The sequence below is a fragment of the Neofelis nebulosa genome, chromosome 3 (assembly GCF_028018385.1).
Source record: "Neofelis nebulosa isolate mNeoNeb1 chromosome 3, mNeoNeb1.pri, whole genome shotgun sequence".
Lineage (NCBI taxonomy): Eukaryota > Metazoa > Chordata > Mammalia > Carnivora > Felidae > Neofelis > Neofelis nebulosa.
Genome location: NC_080784.1, coordinates 164,866,110 through 164,882,810, shown reverse-complemented (window position 1 = coordinate 164,882,810; position 16,701 = coordinate 164,866,110). Strand labels below are relative to the sequence as shown.

General features: G+C 44.3%; 1 protein-coding gene across 3 annotated transcripts in view; it reads right to left on the bottom strand.

The window, feature by feature from the left end:
- Positions 1–16,701, bottom strand: part of SCFD2 (sec1 family domain containing 2) — a 405,099-nt gene that overhangs the window by 107,441 nt on the left and 280,957 nt on the right. Inside the window, exon 6 of one of the 3 annotated variants that reach the window (XM_058722604.1) lies at positions 6,870–7,899. The exons of the other annotated variants lie outside the window; for them this stretch is intronic. Coding sequence (XP_058578587.1) covers positions 7,742–7,899 — 158 coding nt within the window. The 3' untranslated portion in view covers positions 6,870–7,741. Of the gene's footprint in view, positions 1–6,869; positions 7,900–16,701 lie in introns of those variants that run through there. 3 annotated transcript variants of the gene reach the window in all.

The following is a 16,701-nucleotide window of genomic DNA, read 5'->3' as shown; positions in this document are numbered from 1 at the left end:
GCCAAGGAAATAACCGTAGATGAGAGCCACCGTTCTCCATCATCAGGAATTCCTTTCTGGCGGGATCCCACAAAAAGAAGACAGATGCTCGGCCATCACTGACATGGACAGAGTCATAAATGTGCCATGCATTTTGACTCTGCCATAGTTGAAAATGTAGATGTTTTAAAATTCCATTTGAAATGTCTTTGAATAATAGTAGTGGTAAGAATAATAAAAAGAATCATAATGATATACAATGTGATTAAAGACTGTTTGGCCTAATAAACACATTCTGGGCATCATAACCTCTTCCAACTGTCCCTGAGTCATAGGGCTGGAGAAAAGATGTCCAGAAGACAAATCCTCATCTGGGGCAAAAAGTACCTTACCCTCTTCTGTAAATCCAACCATGATTATGCTTCCTACGGTTTCCCTCTGAAATTTAATTTGAATGGAAACTTGAATTAACAATAAAGGAATAACAATCAGGAATTGATTTCTAAAGAATTGAATGACTGGGGTGCCCGGGTGGCTCAGTCAGTTGAGCACCTGACTCTCTCTCTCCCTTTCTCTCTACCTCTCCCCCATGCTTGCGCACACACTCTCTCTCAAAAATAAATAAAAATAAACTTAAACAAATTTTTTAAATAAATAATTGAATTATTATTACTTTCAAGAACATTAGATGACCGTTCCAAGTTGACAAGAATGTTGGCAAGCAAAATCCATGGGGACTGGCTAAGTTGACAAGGACTACATAGAGTTAGCATCTCAGTCACCTGTGCCCTAAGACTCTGTTTACACTGTTTTGAATCCCTTATTTCAGAGAATGAAAGAAAATTCAGTCCATTACTAATATGAATTTCCACAGTTTCAAAATTACTAGATTATGGATTAACTCATTTGTATTCTATTTAATAATTCTCATTAGGTTGCAGGATAGTTCCATTCTCCCTGTCAGAGGCACAGCATTAATAAAAGGGCTGGGTAGGGGGAGGTAACACCAATCTGAAGGAATTACGGGAGGTCTATTCATGAGATGGGGCCGTTATTTTTCTTTGCTTTGGTTTCTACCTTGACTAAGTATTTGTAAAAACAAATAGGACAAAGACTTATATTTCGTATTCAACATAGCTGACTTCATACACAGATATGTCTCACGGTCACATTTTCGTCTCTGGATCCTGGAAGCAGGGGAACATCATGTTTTCATGTGGAAGAGGCCATTTCCCCCACTAACCAAACCCCCCCCCCCCCCCACCATGTACTGTAACATTTGTGCTCTGTTCCTATTCAAAGGGAAGGTGGGAAGCCTCAGGGTAAACTCTGGGTGCCTTATGGAAGCCCTTCATGAGATTCCCCTTGGTTACACACTCAGCTTTACCCCTCACTTCTCTCTAACCCACATTCAAATTGTGGCCAGCTCTGAACTTTCTCCCCTCAGAGGGTCTTTGCTATGCTATTTCCACTACCCAGAACATTCTTTTCTTTATCCTCTACATCTGGCTAACTCCTACTTACCCGCTGAGTTCAGTTCTTTTTTAAATTTATTTTTATTTTATTTTGAGAGAGAGACAGAGAGTAAGCAGGGGAGGGGCAAAGAGAGAGGGAGATAGAAAGAATCCAAAGCAGGTTCTTTGCTGTCAGTGCAGCGCCTGATCTGGGGATCAAACTCACGAACTGTGAGATCATGACCTGAGCCAAAGTCGAGTCAGACACTTAACCGACGGAGCCATCCAGGCAACTGCCCCCGTCCCCACCCTGCCCCTGGTCAAGTTCAGTTTTGATGTCACTTCTTCCAGGAAGCCTTCCATGGACCCCAGGTCTCATTAAGTTCTGAATATAGCTGAACCCACTGGAAAGATCTTAACCAGAGTTTGCACCAACTGTTCCCACAGACATTGTGCTCAACAAGTACACTGTTAACTAATAGTGTGCCACCTGCACCACCGGTCACTGATTTTGACTCACTCTGTGGCCCCAAGAGGTGCCAGGGCTGTGTGGGAAACCACGCCCCTTCTCTTGAGAGGAGAACTGACGTTCTGAAGTACATGGAAACCAACAGAAAGTAGAAAGGTTTTTATTTTTTAAAGGTTGGCAAACTCAGATGCCAGGGAAATTAAAGAGCCTTCTTTTCTCTCTGCAAAGCAAGTCACGCTTTGTGTAATAATCTGGTTGAGAGTAGCTAGCTGCTTTCCATGTTTTTGTTTGTTCCCCTCATTCCAGGTGTGAGGCTAGAGTCCCCTCATCTCTCATATACGGCTCTCACCTGTGTGAAGCCTATCCTGCAGGCCTTTGGCAGAAATCTTATGGTGGCCCTGGCATGTGGATAATAAAGAGGAACACTAAAGTTATACTGCAGGAGTTTTTGCCTCTACACCTCTCACACATATTGCAAAAGAAAAATCTATTTTACAAAAGGCATCAGAAATACAAATGAGTCCTCTTGATTTATTTTATTGCCATCTAACACTGGAAGAGTCTCCGTGTCATGTTCTGGTCCATTTGACCTTCGACACTCTGCTTCTATAATTCTTGAGTCCACTAAGCTTTTCTGGAATCACCTGAAAGGCCACCTGCTGATGGTCAGCATGACTCAGTCAAGTCACCGCAGATAGTCTAGAAGGGTGTCGGAGATGAATTCCTCAATGCCCTCTCTGGTCCATGCTGGGCTGTTCCCTCACAGCAGTCCCTGAACTTCCAGAACACTACATACCCTCCTTTGACCAGCGTGTCACAAATGGTCTGTTTACCTGTGTGTTCCACACAAGGGACTGCATTTTTCAAATCTCTGCCCTTCTTTCAGCATCAAAACCCCAGCACAGTGCTTGAGGCACAGCACAGCCTCCGTGAATGCTGGGGAGGTGGGGCCTCCGAATGCAAGTGCTCTCACGGGGTGTCCCCTGTGAACCCCGTGTGAGGACAGCACAGGGTGGGAAAGGCCAGAGGAGGTCCATACCTGCAAGGCTTATTAAGTAGTCAGGTGATAAATACTCGAGTTCTACCAGGGGTCACAACAAGATTTTGCCTCCACTATTTAAACAAAATTGAAAGATTTCATATACAAATAGGGATTTCCATCTTCTTCTAAGAAGTTATATCTTGTTATCATTGGGCCCAATTCTAGCTTGGCAACAATCAGCTGGAGCCGGGCAGCAGTCACCCCTTTGAGATGGGATACAGTCCCCAACCACCCGCCTTTTGTGTTCATACTACCTGTGCGGTCCCTGAGGCATCTGAGTGTGCCCTTTTCTACTGGAGGACAGGTTAGGGGCCCAGCTGGATTGTGCACAGAGGGGCCGGGAGAACTGAAAGCCGAAACCTGAGTCCTGAAGTTCCCAGATATAATACCGAGCATCACAACACCTAGAATTCTGGCCTATCTTCCAGGCCAACCTGGTCCTGGCCTCCTGCATCCTTTGAGCAGCATTGGTAGAATGATGCCAGCAGAGAGAAGGAAGGGTCCCCTCAAGGGAACGGCAACTAGTTATTATAGGACTGTTTTACTAACATAGTATACTAACATAGTAACTACTCAACTTTGTTGAATGATAAATATCTCCTTGTGCTAAAATAGATAAAATATGCACATTGCATCACATTCTTGACTTTCTTACATTGGATAGATGCTTTTGCATTGAGGCAATATCTCCAGTATTTAATAAAAATCACACACAGGGTAAAAGAGAAGAATTCGAGGTCCTATTCCAGAAGAGGTAATGCTTCTCTTTGGAGATGTGTGGCTGAGGCACTAAAAGCCAAAGTGGACAAATTCTGAAAAGAAAGGTTCCACTTTTACCAAGGCCCTGAGAATCCAATCAGGCCCTTCCTCTTATTTAAGCCTTCAGCAGCTCTATAGTGCTTCCAGAATAAAGCCCTTGATTTGACATATAAGGCCTTTTGTGAGCCACACCTCCTGTCTCTCTCTCTCTCTCTCTCTCTCTCTCTCTCTCACACACACACACACACACACACACACACACACACACACACACACGAAAACCACACCACTACTTAGCAACTTGCACGGCCCTGAATGTGCCATGTGTTCCAACACCCTGTCTGCCTGGAAAACTCAGTCACCAAGACTCCCCCACCCCCACCCCCCCCTCCAGGGAGAACATCACTGACTTTGAGGGCAGGGCTTTAGGGCGCTTTGTTGATCTCTTGTTCTGGCCTTTGAGCCCCTGTGGACAGGGCCGTGCTCTCATCTTGAACTCCACACCGCTCAGCACTCTGCTTTAGGCCATACAGGGAATGTCATACGTATTTATTGTATGAATAAACTTTGTTGTTTTTTAAAAAAAATTTTTTTAAAATATTTATTTTTGAGAGACAGAGACAGAGTGTGAGCGAGGGAGGGGCAGAGAGAGAGAGGGAGACACAGAATCCCAAACAGGCTCCAGGCTCTGAGCTGTCAACACAGAGCCTGATGCGGGGCTTGAACTCACGAACTGTGTGATCATGACCTGAACTGAAGTCGGACACTTAACTGACTGAGCCACCCAGGCGCCCCTGTATGAATAAACTTTGTAAAGTCATTAAGGTTCTAAAAAGGGAAAAGGGAAACATGAAAATAATTCTCCATCCCAAGATGAAGATAACCCATCTCTTTACTTCCCATGCCTGCAAATGGACTGTAACTCCTAAGCTGCCTTTCAATGCGAACACGTAAGTTGTCCAATAACCTAGTCTGTATCAGTTATAAATATTTTTTAAAGAAATATCTGCAGGTGATCTACACTACAATTGCACATTCAGAGTAACTATAGTAGAGCGTCACAAAGATATGCCATACGAGAGATTATATAGTGAACAGCTACACTCCCTGCCTCCTCAGTTGACAGATGAGGAAACTGAAGCCTAAAGAGCTTTCCTAGTGCACACAGCTAATTGATGGCAGAACTGAGACTAGAACCGAGCCTGTCCAGCATTCATCTGAAAGGATCTAGAATTCTTCATTAAATCTCGGGTGTTGCCGTAAATGCTATGACATTGGCTGCCTTCACTGTAAGATAAAAAAAACCAAAAACCAAAAACCAAAAAAAAAAAAACAAAAAAACAAAACAAAACCGCAAAACACTAGCATTTTTGTTACTCCTCAAATATAATCTTGCAAGATAGTAATCAAAACTAACTGCAGTTGTGTGGTACGGTGTGGCTTCCTCAAGGACTAAGTTTGCTGAAGGGCTGTTTGCTGTTCATGCTTTTTTGAGGGGGGGGAGGGACATGGTAGCCGTGGAGAGCCATAGATAACCTCCCTCGCAGGGCTGTTCTACAGTATCATTTATATGAGTCAATTGTTGCCCGTTCTACCAGGACAGCAAAGACAGTGCACAGTGGAATAGAAATTAACCCTAATTACTTACTTTCCAGCCTTTTACTGACTGGTTTTCCATTGTTTCATTCCTCTTTCTCTGTTTGTTTGGCTTAATTACATGGTTTGCTTGATTTGCAGTGGAGAAAAAAGAAGATTTGACTTTCATTTACTTGTGAATGGGGTTTCCACTATGCTGCACTCAGACGAGGCTTACCTTTATTATAATAATTAAACCAGTTTTCCAGATGAAGGGTAAACTATTTAGCTTATTATCTTAGTAATTTAATCTTTTAATAGTGGAAACTGTACATAGGAGAATCCAAAAGGGGTGAAGTGTAATTAAAACTTGAGCACCCCAAATTGGCTTTACATTCATACTAGTGATATGTTAAGGAATGTGTGTATGTAGGTATGTTCTTAGAGGGAAGAGAGAGCAAACAGTTTCTGAACCCCAAGCGTTGTGCTAGGTACTTACAGACAACATCTCACTTAATCTTCACAGCAAATTTGCGAGAAAGGCATTGTTACCGCCATTTTACGGATGAGGAAACTGAAGGTCTAAGAGTGTTATAAGTGGCCCAAGTTCACACAGGCAGTCCGTCGTACAGCTAATTTTTGAATCTAAGGGGTCTAACTCTGAAGTCAGCATTCTTTCTGCTGTAGGCTGTTGTGGTCCATGGGACCGCTGAATGATCGGCCGACCAGTCTGGCTGCCAGGAAGGGAAGGAGAGGAAGAGGAAGGCCAGAATGCTGTGGTGCCACAAAGGCAGCTTCCAAGCAGGGAGAGGCCCCCAGGGAGGCCGTGCTATCACCTTCCTCCTTTCTCTCCATAAAGGTTTAATTGGTATGTGGCTGGAGGTCCAAGTCGCACGGAGCCAAAGGTGAGGACAGGCCAGAAGAGTCAGATTTGCCTGCTGGCTTAGAAGGTCTGGAGGGGATACGACAGCGAGGCACCAACACCGCTTGTCAGACAGAGCAGCACATGCTTACGCCGTTTTCTCCTGTTAACAGCAATAACCACTATGGTGACTAGTATTCCCATCATTGCCACCCTTCCATTGTTTCAGCATCTGGTTCAATTGAATTTACATTTCTTTTTTTTTTTTAATGTCTTTATTTATTTTTGAGAGACAGAGAGAGAGAGAGAGAGAGAGAGAGAGAGAACAAGAGTGAGCACATGAGCGGGGGAGGGACAGAGACAGAGGGAGACACAGAATCTGAAGCAGGCATCAGGCTCTGAGCTGTCGGCACAGAGCCCGACGTGGGGCTCAAACTTGTGAATTGTGAGATCATGACCTGAGCTGAAGTCGGACGCTCAACCGACTGAGCCACCTAAGCGCCCCTATACTTACATTTCTTGAGCACCTCCAGTGGCCTTGATACGGTTCTAGACCATAGGTTTAAGGGTACAGGCAACGAAAAGACAATCCCTGCCTTCTGGACTTCAAGATCTGTAAACTATATCTACTATATCTACTATATCTTGAGCTCTGTGAGGACAGAGACCTTCTCTCTTTCCCTCTCTCTGCCCATTCCCCTCTCCCTTCCCTCCTTCCTTAATACCAAATGCCAGGCACTGTTTTGGGTGCTGGGAGCACAGTGATAAACAGAAGGGCTTTGTTTTTACGGGGCTATGATCTTGAGCCACGTTGTCCAATAGAGTAGTCACTAGTCACACCTAACTATTTCAATGGGAATTTAAATGAACAAGATCACACATTTGGTTGCTCAGTTGTATTAGCCACACAGCAGGTGCTCAACAGCCACATGTGTCTAGTGACTACCACAGCGGAGAGTGCAGATACAGGACACTTCCATCACCACTGAAAGTTCTATCAGATAACACTGTTCTCAAATCCCATTTGTAGTTAGACCTTTAGGATCTAGCACCGTGCCTGGCATATAATAGGTACGACTAAGTCGTCGTTCAATGTCAAAGTCGTCCAATAAGCACAGCGATGAAGGCACGAGCCAGTAGAGAAAGAGCAGAGAGGAGGAATTATTTTACACAGTAGGATGGGGTCAAGGAACACCTTCCCCGAGGAGAGAGGAATCAGTGACAGGATTTGAAAGACATTAAAGGTTCTGATACATGTTTGGTCAATGAAGGCAGCTTGCTACAGTTCTCATGGGAGAGTGGCAGAGCATTCCTTTCAAAGTCAAATGGAAACTTTAATGGTAGCACCGGTCAGCTGCTTCCTGGACGGGGAAGGCTGAAACGTGGGGGAAGAGAGAGGGGGCACAAAAACAGCCTTCAAACTCCTGACGAATTCTCATTAGGCGGAAGTAAACAGAACGCATGCCCTCTTTATTTTAGGAAGTAAACATTTTGCAGTAAAGGCCTGAAATAGTCCTCGTTCGTAACTATTACCATGCTCTTCAAAATGAGTGTTCTGTGAAGCCTCCCTTTTAATCAGCAAATATGCTAGTCAGAGCCTTCTATAAAAAGAAGCAGTACTTAGGTGTCCATCCCTTAGCCACGAAAGGAAACTGAATAACAACATACACACGGTATGTGGTCAGTGATGGAGACCTCTGGGGTCTGGCTCGGGCTCGCTCTGGTCTGGGGCTGGCCAATCCAGTGGGGATCTCAGCAACTTGAGAACCAGAAGATTGGAGAGTGTGGAAAGAGACGTAAACAAGGGCTGTGCGGAGGCCAGGTCAGGCCGACTTCAATTACCAACGTCTGCTTACAGGGAAGCATCAGGGCAAACCTGGTTACATCTTACTTAAAGGTGACTTGGTGGCTGGTCAGGGCCCCACTGTCACTGTCATCCAAGCAAGCCCCACAACTAACACTTAAGATAAGAGCACTGGTCTTATGCCAAGTGTGGTTGGAGGCAGAAGGGCCATGGCGGGGGCAGGAGGTGGGAAGGTTCAACCCTAGCTTAAACTTCTGGGGGCATCACAGAAACTTCTCCAGGTGACCTTCCTGACACCCTGGCACAGCCCTGGAAGTGAGAAGGGTGGAGAGTCAGGAGCACTGCTCACTGTTGGGCACATTTTCAGGGTTTAAGTATCTTTTTTTTTTTTTTTTCTTCCTGAAAGCTCCCTGCTCTTGGGAGATGGGGATTTCTACTCTTAACTTTTGCTATGACTCCCCTCCCCAAATCCATAGAGGCCGATGCAAGAGACGTTGAAGAGATCTTCAAATTCTGTACTTTTCCATGAAACCCCAAGGGGAGGGAACAAGCGTGACCCACCACAGAGGACCTCTGCTGATGGGAAAGTCCCTGGCTTGCCTGCCCAAGGTCAGGCACCTGACCCTGCTCGGCAAGTACTAAGAGCCCCAAGTCTTGGCCAACTCTGGGCCCCCAACCACCAACAGTGTTTCTTGCTCGTGAGGAAGGGTTTGTGAGGCTCCCTCTCCTCGGCCGTTACACCAAAGAGACATCTGCAAACTCAGCACGTATGTCCATTATACCGTGATAAATGCACCAGCCCCCTGTCCTAGGAAAGATGACTCATTTTCTTAAATTGGCATCTATTTCTTGAGATCCTTTGGTCCCATAAGGACAGGTGAAACTATAATAACATGTAATAAGAAAACTTGTGATCAGAGACCCCCAGAGCAGCACATTGAAAAAGATAAGATATGCTCTTAGCACGACCGAAGCAAGCTTCGTAGCTGTGTTTTATAGCAACATCCAAACTCCACTGAAACCTTCCAGATCTTGTGTGCATTCACAAACGTAAAAAGCATCACCCTGCCCGGCGTCTTCTGCTGCACACTCACAGTGGCACCTGCCTTTGAACAGGTACTTCTGTATGTCCCACATCCACCATTTGCTCCAGGAGGCAAGGGGAAGGGAGAGGGGCCCAGAGGTCTGTGTGCTTCTGAGAAAGCCTTTCCCTTCCCCCATACCCACCTCTCCTTCAGCGCATACAGTCTCGCCACAACACTCTGCCTTGGAGAGCATCAGGACAAGGCCAACATGCCCTGCACTCCTTTTCACACCTGTCACCCAAGGCCATTCCTGAAATTTGCCCAATTTCCAAATCTCTGTGCCTTCTGGAACTCATGTCCATCGGCACTAAGATCCCCTATGTTCTCAACTTCCTCGAAACCTCCCTTTGCCTTCTTGCTCTCCCCTCCCCGACAGCTCTCGCAAGTAGTGGCTATCTTCTCTGCCACAAACTTCAAGCCACTGGGGCCGGAGGTGAAGCTGATATTCTTTAGTCAGTAGTAGTAGCAATATTGACATCAGCAGCTATGTTGTAGGAATATGAGAGATTCTACTTGTTAGGCTTTATAGGCAAACTGTTTTAAGGGATTAAACCCAATCCAAGTGCAAGGATGCCCGCCATGTCCTTGCTGAATCACCTTGCTTAGCTAACTTGGTGAACTTGAGCACATTGTTTTCTCCAAACTCACAGATTTTCTTTTTTTAATCAGGTACGCCCTAGTCTGTGCTAGGTGTTATGAGAAGCCTGAAATACAGATGCTACCCTCCTCAAACCTTATCTACCTGGGGAAACCGGAGTTTGTGTGAGATAAAGACTCAGGGCATGTGAGTGGTTTCCAAAAGGCCACACACAAAAATCACTCTCGTGCAGATGCCTGGAAGGAGCATGAAGGCAGGACCAGGATGGGTAGAGACTCTCAAAAGCTGGAGAGCACCCCCATAGCTGAACAGGGCAGCTTCCACTTACCTCTGGCCCAGTGTTGCAATGGCCTACGGGTCCTAATAGTCAGACAGTCCATTTTCTCAAGAGATATTAGAAATGCACATTGTAAAGTGGAATCTGAATTTTAAATAACTGATAATTCAAAACATTTAAAAACACTGTGAGAGGTGGCTTAGTGTAGTGTTAAGAGCATGGATTCTGGAGCTAAACTGCCTAGGTTCAAATCCTAGTTCCAGAACTCACTATGGGTTCTGGGCACACTAGTGAACTTTTCTGTGTCAGCATCTGTACTTATAAAATGGAGATAATAATAGTACCCACCTCCTAACTCTGTAACCTTCTTGAGATGTCTGGAAGCACTCTATAAAAGTTTGATAACTGGCCAACAGTAGCCAGCCTTCTTGCACACCCATGAAGCATCAGCTGTAAGCATAAAGAACATCAGTCTTAGGGCATTTAAGTCCACATACAAAAGAGCATTTTTAGGTGCTTATAAATAGGGCAGAATATAAGAGCCAGGACATCACAAGAAGAGATTCATGTGGAATGGAGAGGCTTCTTGAGGGTGAACCTGAGCTGGGCTCTACTGAACAGTGCTATTGGCTGGACAGCAAAAAGACAGGTTAAAGAAAAGTGGGGATTTCAGTCAGAATCTCTGTCTCTGCAGGAAACAGATGCCACACTCCAACTGGGAAATGTGAGAAGAGTTTAATAAAAGAGCTATTTGCAAAGAGTGGGCAGGGCTTAAGGAAATGAACAAGGAGGTATAGCACTCCAGGGCTAGTAGCCACAGAGGCCATGCCCAGGCCTGAAGAGGAATCGGAGGGAGGCAGCATCCTGAACATGACAAAGGAGCTGGGGGTGGGGGTGGGGGGTGGGGTGGCCTCACAGCAGGTGGGGCCATAAATACCCAAACTTCATTCTCCTAAAATCTCCAGCTGATGCCTCTCCATTAGCTGGTGCCAACCAGGAGCCACAGGCAAAGGAGCCCACTGAAACAGGCAATACAGGATGACCCTCCCTCCTCCCCCTCTCCTTCCCCATCCCTGCACAAAGCAGAGTGAAGAGTGAGGACAATACCTAGCAAAATGGGAAAGATGAAGTAAAAGAAACAGAGGCCAGGGACGCCTGGGTGGCTCAGTCGGTTAAGCGTCTGACTGTGGCTCTGGTCATGATCTCACGGTTTGGGAGTTTGAGCCCCGCATCGGGCTCTGCACTGACAGCTCAGAGCCTGGAGCCTGCTTGGAATTCTGTGTCTCCCTCTCTCTCTGCCCCTCCCCCACTTCTTCTCTGTCTCTGTCTCTGTCTCTCTCTCAAAAATAAATAAACATGAAAAAAGAAAGTCAGGCTTAAAATGTGTCAGAGAGCAAGAAAGCTATTCAAGCTTTCGTTTTTCAATCTATCACATTCATTTGCTGTCCCTGAAGTCCAATAAATAACAGGAAAGCGTTTTACAATGTTGGAAGGACACTGAGGCTATACACACATGCTCGGTGAGGTGGAGAAGTAAGAGAGAGGAGGAACAGTCGGCCAGAAGCTCAGGGGATGGGGAGGTGCATGTATAAAACATTTTTCAAAATAGCGTAAGGTTTCTAGAGAAAGAAAAAACAGGCACACAAGTCTACAGAAGTGTTGAACTTGAAGACTTAGCCAGGTTTTTGGAGACAAGCTATAGTAGATGATGGGAGGTGAGGCTCTCAGTCCAAAGGAAAGCCACTGCACTGCACACAGTGCTTTTTAGTGCTGCTATTGAGACCCAGGGCTTCGTGTTAGGGCTCAGATTGTTCTATCAGAACATCATATGCACCATCAAATGAAAAAGTAGATGGTATTGTCTTAATGGACATGCCCTCAAAATTTAAATAATGGAAAGTGACTAGCCCAAAAGCCCCAGAAAACTGTTTTCCAATTGTCTATAATTAAAAAAAAAAAAAAAATCATGCAGAACTATCAGCTCAATTCAGCCAAAACTTAAATGAGCCGCTTTACATACTTTTTCATTTGATGGTGCATATGATGTTCTGATAGAACAATCTGAGCCCTAACACGAAGCCTTGGGTCTCAATAGCAGCACTAAAAAGCACTGTGTGCAGTGCAGTGGCTTTCCTTTGGACTGAGAGCCTCACCTCCCAATTACCTTTGATAAACCTGCCTTCGCCCATAAGCAGCTATAAACTCCTCCTTGCAAACTATGACGTTCTTCCTGTGTGGGCTCTAGAAGTAAAAAGTTGCACCCTGTCAGGGAGCACTTGCTCTGGCTGGGACTAACTTCTTTCCAGGGACCTCCAAGATCCTGGAGTCCAGTCTCCCCAAAAACATTTCTAAAAGCCCTAATAGGCACTAAATGAACAAAGGGTTCCATGGTCAAAAGAGTTTGGGAAATACTGGTTGAGATTCACAGAAGTTAAATAAGTTTTCCTTAAGGAAAAGCTTTTCATATCAAGTGCCAATGGCAAATCTACTGGAGGAAGATACGGTAAGCAGAGATTTTCAAACTTACTTGGTGAAAGAATGCCTTCCTTTCAATGAGCTCTTGCGGGACAGATGTGCTGTTGAACACACTATAGAATGTAGGCTACAAAAGAAGAAACTGGGGTCCAGAGAAGGGGACTGTGCTCCCAACTGATGTGCTCCCTGGTTCTAGCAGTACTGAGATTCACTGCTGACCTTATATGCAACCTTCTTGTACAGCCATAAGCCATCTGACCTCTCATCCCTTTTGTTGTCTCCTAATATCGCACAGGTCCTGTCTTGTCATCACCTCTTGCTCCCGTCAGCACCTCAGCTGCCTTTCTCTGAACCTTGCCCAACTGTCTTTCTTGAGGAACAAGGCCAGAAACATCATGCACATTCCAGGTAGGAACACAGGATGGCTCTGTACATGTCTTCAGCCTGCTTTCCTATAACTTGGCCAAGGACCCAACATTTCATTGGTCTTCTGACCTAGAGGAACTGAGTGTTCACTGTAGTGTTCATCGTACTTTCGGGGGCTGCACCATAGCTTGGAGCACATCATCTTCTAAGTCAAGGGCTTGTGTTTCACTTCCCGCCCTAGATTAGGCTAGAGATCATCTATCCCACCCCATATCTCCCATGGTGTCCACCCCCCCATATGATTCCCCAAAGTCTTCCATTTGCTTTGCTCAGTTGATATTTTAGAAGTTCCTTCCCTAATTATTATCCTGTTCTTGCCCCAAAGAAAACAGACACATTCACTGATTTCTATAGCTTTGCAGGATCTTGATACTTATTCCTGACAGCTAACTTTAGAATTATTCCAAATTTACAGTTACTTTCTTTAAATGACTTCAAAATATTTTCTATAAACTGTATCTTAGGTCCTTGTCTGCTTCTTCTAGATACGACAAAGATTTCTATCCAATTAGGAAATCGCCTTTAAAAATCTTTTTTTTTAATGTTTATTTATTTTTGAGACAGAGAGAGACAGAGCATGAATGGGGGAGGGTCACAGAGAGAAGGAGACACAGAATCTGAAACAGGCTCCAGGCTCTGAGCTGTCAGCACAGAGCCTGACTCGGGGCTCGAACCCATGAACCGTGAGATCATGACCTGAGCCGAAGTCGGACGCTTAACCGACCGAGCCACCCAGGCGCCCCAGGAAATCGCCTTTAAAACAAATGATGGCTTTTACACAATAGCAAAAATGCTGGCAATTAAAAGAACAGCCAAGCAAACAGGTTTGTGCTTTTAACTGAGTGAGCTATAGAATTGTTGAGTCATTATATTTTACACCTGAAACTAATATAACACAGTGTTAATTATACTTGAATTACAAAAATAAAAACCGGTTTGTGCTCTTAGATGCAGACATACTGAGTTGTGCTGAATGTCAAGGCTGAATTGGGCTGAATGTCAAGGCTGAATTGGGGAATCCAGCTGCTTCTTATACTACAGCAATGAGGACAGAACATTCTTGGCAGAGAGCCCTGTGCTTGTGGGCAATTTGTCTTTAAATTAGACTTCCCAGTAGCCGGTATCGTTCTGGGCTCAGAGTAGATGCTCAATAAACATTTTTTAAAGGAACAAATGATTGAATAAAGGAACGAACGAACGAAGAAACATCCTGGAAAAGAAATGTCTTAGGCATGATATTGGTCTCAGCAGCCAAGCCAGTGTCTTTTGTTCTTTTTCCCATTCCTGGAAATCCAGCCCCTTTAACACATCCTTTGTTACTCTAAGGACATTCCTCAGATCCCCACAAAGCAGGAGGTGATCTAGTCAGTCACATCTTTGGATAATGACAATTTTCAATTTCCAAGGAGAATTAAGACTATAAAGCCATTACTGGCAAACCTTTCAAAATGCCTTTAGGAAACAAAGGTACATTTCTGTGTACAGAATACCTTTAAAAAGCATTCAATTCAAACACTATTCTACAGCATCAGATATGTCTAATTTTATACTTCACATTTGAATTCTATTTTTCCCTCTAAAAAAGGCACAAAGATAGCAAAATATTATGTGTGCCAATTCATGGAACAGTTGTTACTATTATGTATCTATTTCTGTGAGGATACTGTTATGGAGCTGTGCTCATAATAGAACCTTCATTCTAAATTTCTGTGCACCTTATGAATTTCACTCCATCTCAGCTTCCCCCCCCCCCCCAAGAATTCAGTCAGCTTCCTTTAATAATACCAGTAAATGGCTCCAGCCTCCCACAGCTGCAGAGGTTTACCGTCCTGGGAGATTTTCAACGTAACAATTCATGCTTCCAATGAAAACAGTGACAGAGTTGACATGATTTACGGGGGAGAAGGACTGATTAGGGACTAGCACACTACCAAGCAAATATTAAACAACTACGGGGAACTTTTAATATGCAATGCTCTCTCTGTTCATAACAAAAACAAGCCAGGAACAATTTCCTGTGCTACAGTCAAGTGAAATGGAAGCTTGTTTTTGAGGTTCCTTGTCGTGTGTTGTACACATTTCAGCAAAGCAACCTTCACCTATAAGAGGCACTGGCTCCTTCAATGACTCCATCCTTTCCATTTCAAATGGAAACCAGCTGCACTTCTCAACTGTAACAAGAGCACCTATGCAGGAGGTCAACGCTGAGCTGGACGACACCTCCCTGTGAAATGCATCAGGTATCTTTATTTCAGTTAAAGTCTATCTGTAGTGAATTGTCAGTGACAACCTGTGGCCTGAAACTCAGTTCCTTGGTGCTCTCAGGACATTATTATTTCTTCCTCCCTGGAGATCTAAATGAGCACATAATATACTATGAATTGGGGGTTGAAATAGACATTGAATTGGAGAGACAGAAAAAGGTTCTGAAAAGACAAATCTGTGGATTTTCCATTAAGAGTAAGTAATTTGGAAAACCAATCTTAGACTCCCCCCCCCCCACCTTAATGATATAACTCCTCCTGGATGATTTGAAAATACCCCATGCACCAACTCTCTGCCCGCAAATTTCCAAAAACAACAGTAAAAAAGATCCTGGCAGAAGTCAAAGGGTCAATGGGTCCTAAATAGCTTTCAGGCTCAAGTATGCACCTCCAACAATGAGAAATGTCCAGCCACATTATAATGAATCACCTCTTGACAAGAGATTCCCAGCCATAAAAATGAACAACTGTGTATTTAGTGCTATGAACTACATAACTTACAAATCTCAATGGGGAAAATTTGAAATTGGGAAAGGCTGGGATATCTTATTAGTCTAAAATCACACACACACACACACACACACACACACACACACACACAGGGCAAAGGCAGGGAAGGTAGAAGCAGAAACCGCTCTACAATCCTGGCCACGTAAATTGTCCTCTGTGACGTACTTGATAATTCCAGAAGAACCCAGGGCAATTTGTCAGGACTTCATGGCCACTCTGATGGACTTTTTGATACAATTCTTAAAAACGAGATTCAAAAAAGCATATTGTCTCTCTTTCTCTGTTCCTTTGCTCATGTAAAATAAAATTTGTTTATTTTCATAGCTTTCCAGAAGAGACAAACTAGCGATGTCCTGGTACTGCTCACAAGCCTGTTTCCAGCCAGTCAGCAAAATATCCATCTGCATTTATGGAGTTAATTGAGGTCTATTAATTTTGCTCAGATTCTCTCTCCTCCTTCCACCTCCCTATCCCTTTTTTTTTTTCTTTTTTAAAGAGAGAAAGCTAATGCAAACCATGTTTATGTGCTCAAAGGCACAGAGGAAATTCATTACTCTGAGGAATAGCACACTCCACAAGTGAAATGAAAGTAATCTTATTTATGACAGGAAGGGGCCCTCGCTAGACTGAACCGCACCACACTTGGGCTGTTACACAGAAAAGGAGCTGCAGAGCTCCAGCACCAGTTCCAAATGGCGGCCTCACTGACAACAAACACATTTGCGGTTCTGGGTTTGGAAGCTCTCAGAAGCCCCAGAAAAACAGCCGTCTGAATAGGGACGAGAAGAGGAACCCATTGAGAACGCACCGTTTCCCCCTCACACCTTTCTAGTACCTTCCTGGCACTCCGTATTACTAAATTGCAAAAAGGTACTTCACCAGGTCATGAGTTGGTGACATTTATCAAGTACTGGCCTGTACCTACAGCTATGCTAGTGTCATGGCCTAATTCCTTTATCATGAGGATTTTTCACTGTGGATTCATGGGCTCTTTCCCATGTAAATAAATAACGGAACTGTTTAAATGACATGTTTTCACAATAAATGTCCACTTGTGCCCTTGCAGACAATTCTCCCTTTCCTTCTTGAAAATCTCATCAACAGTAAGTATACTTCTTATTT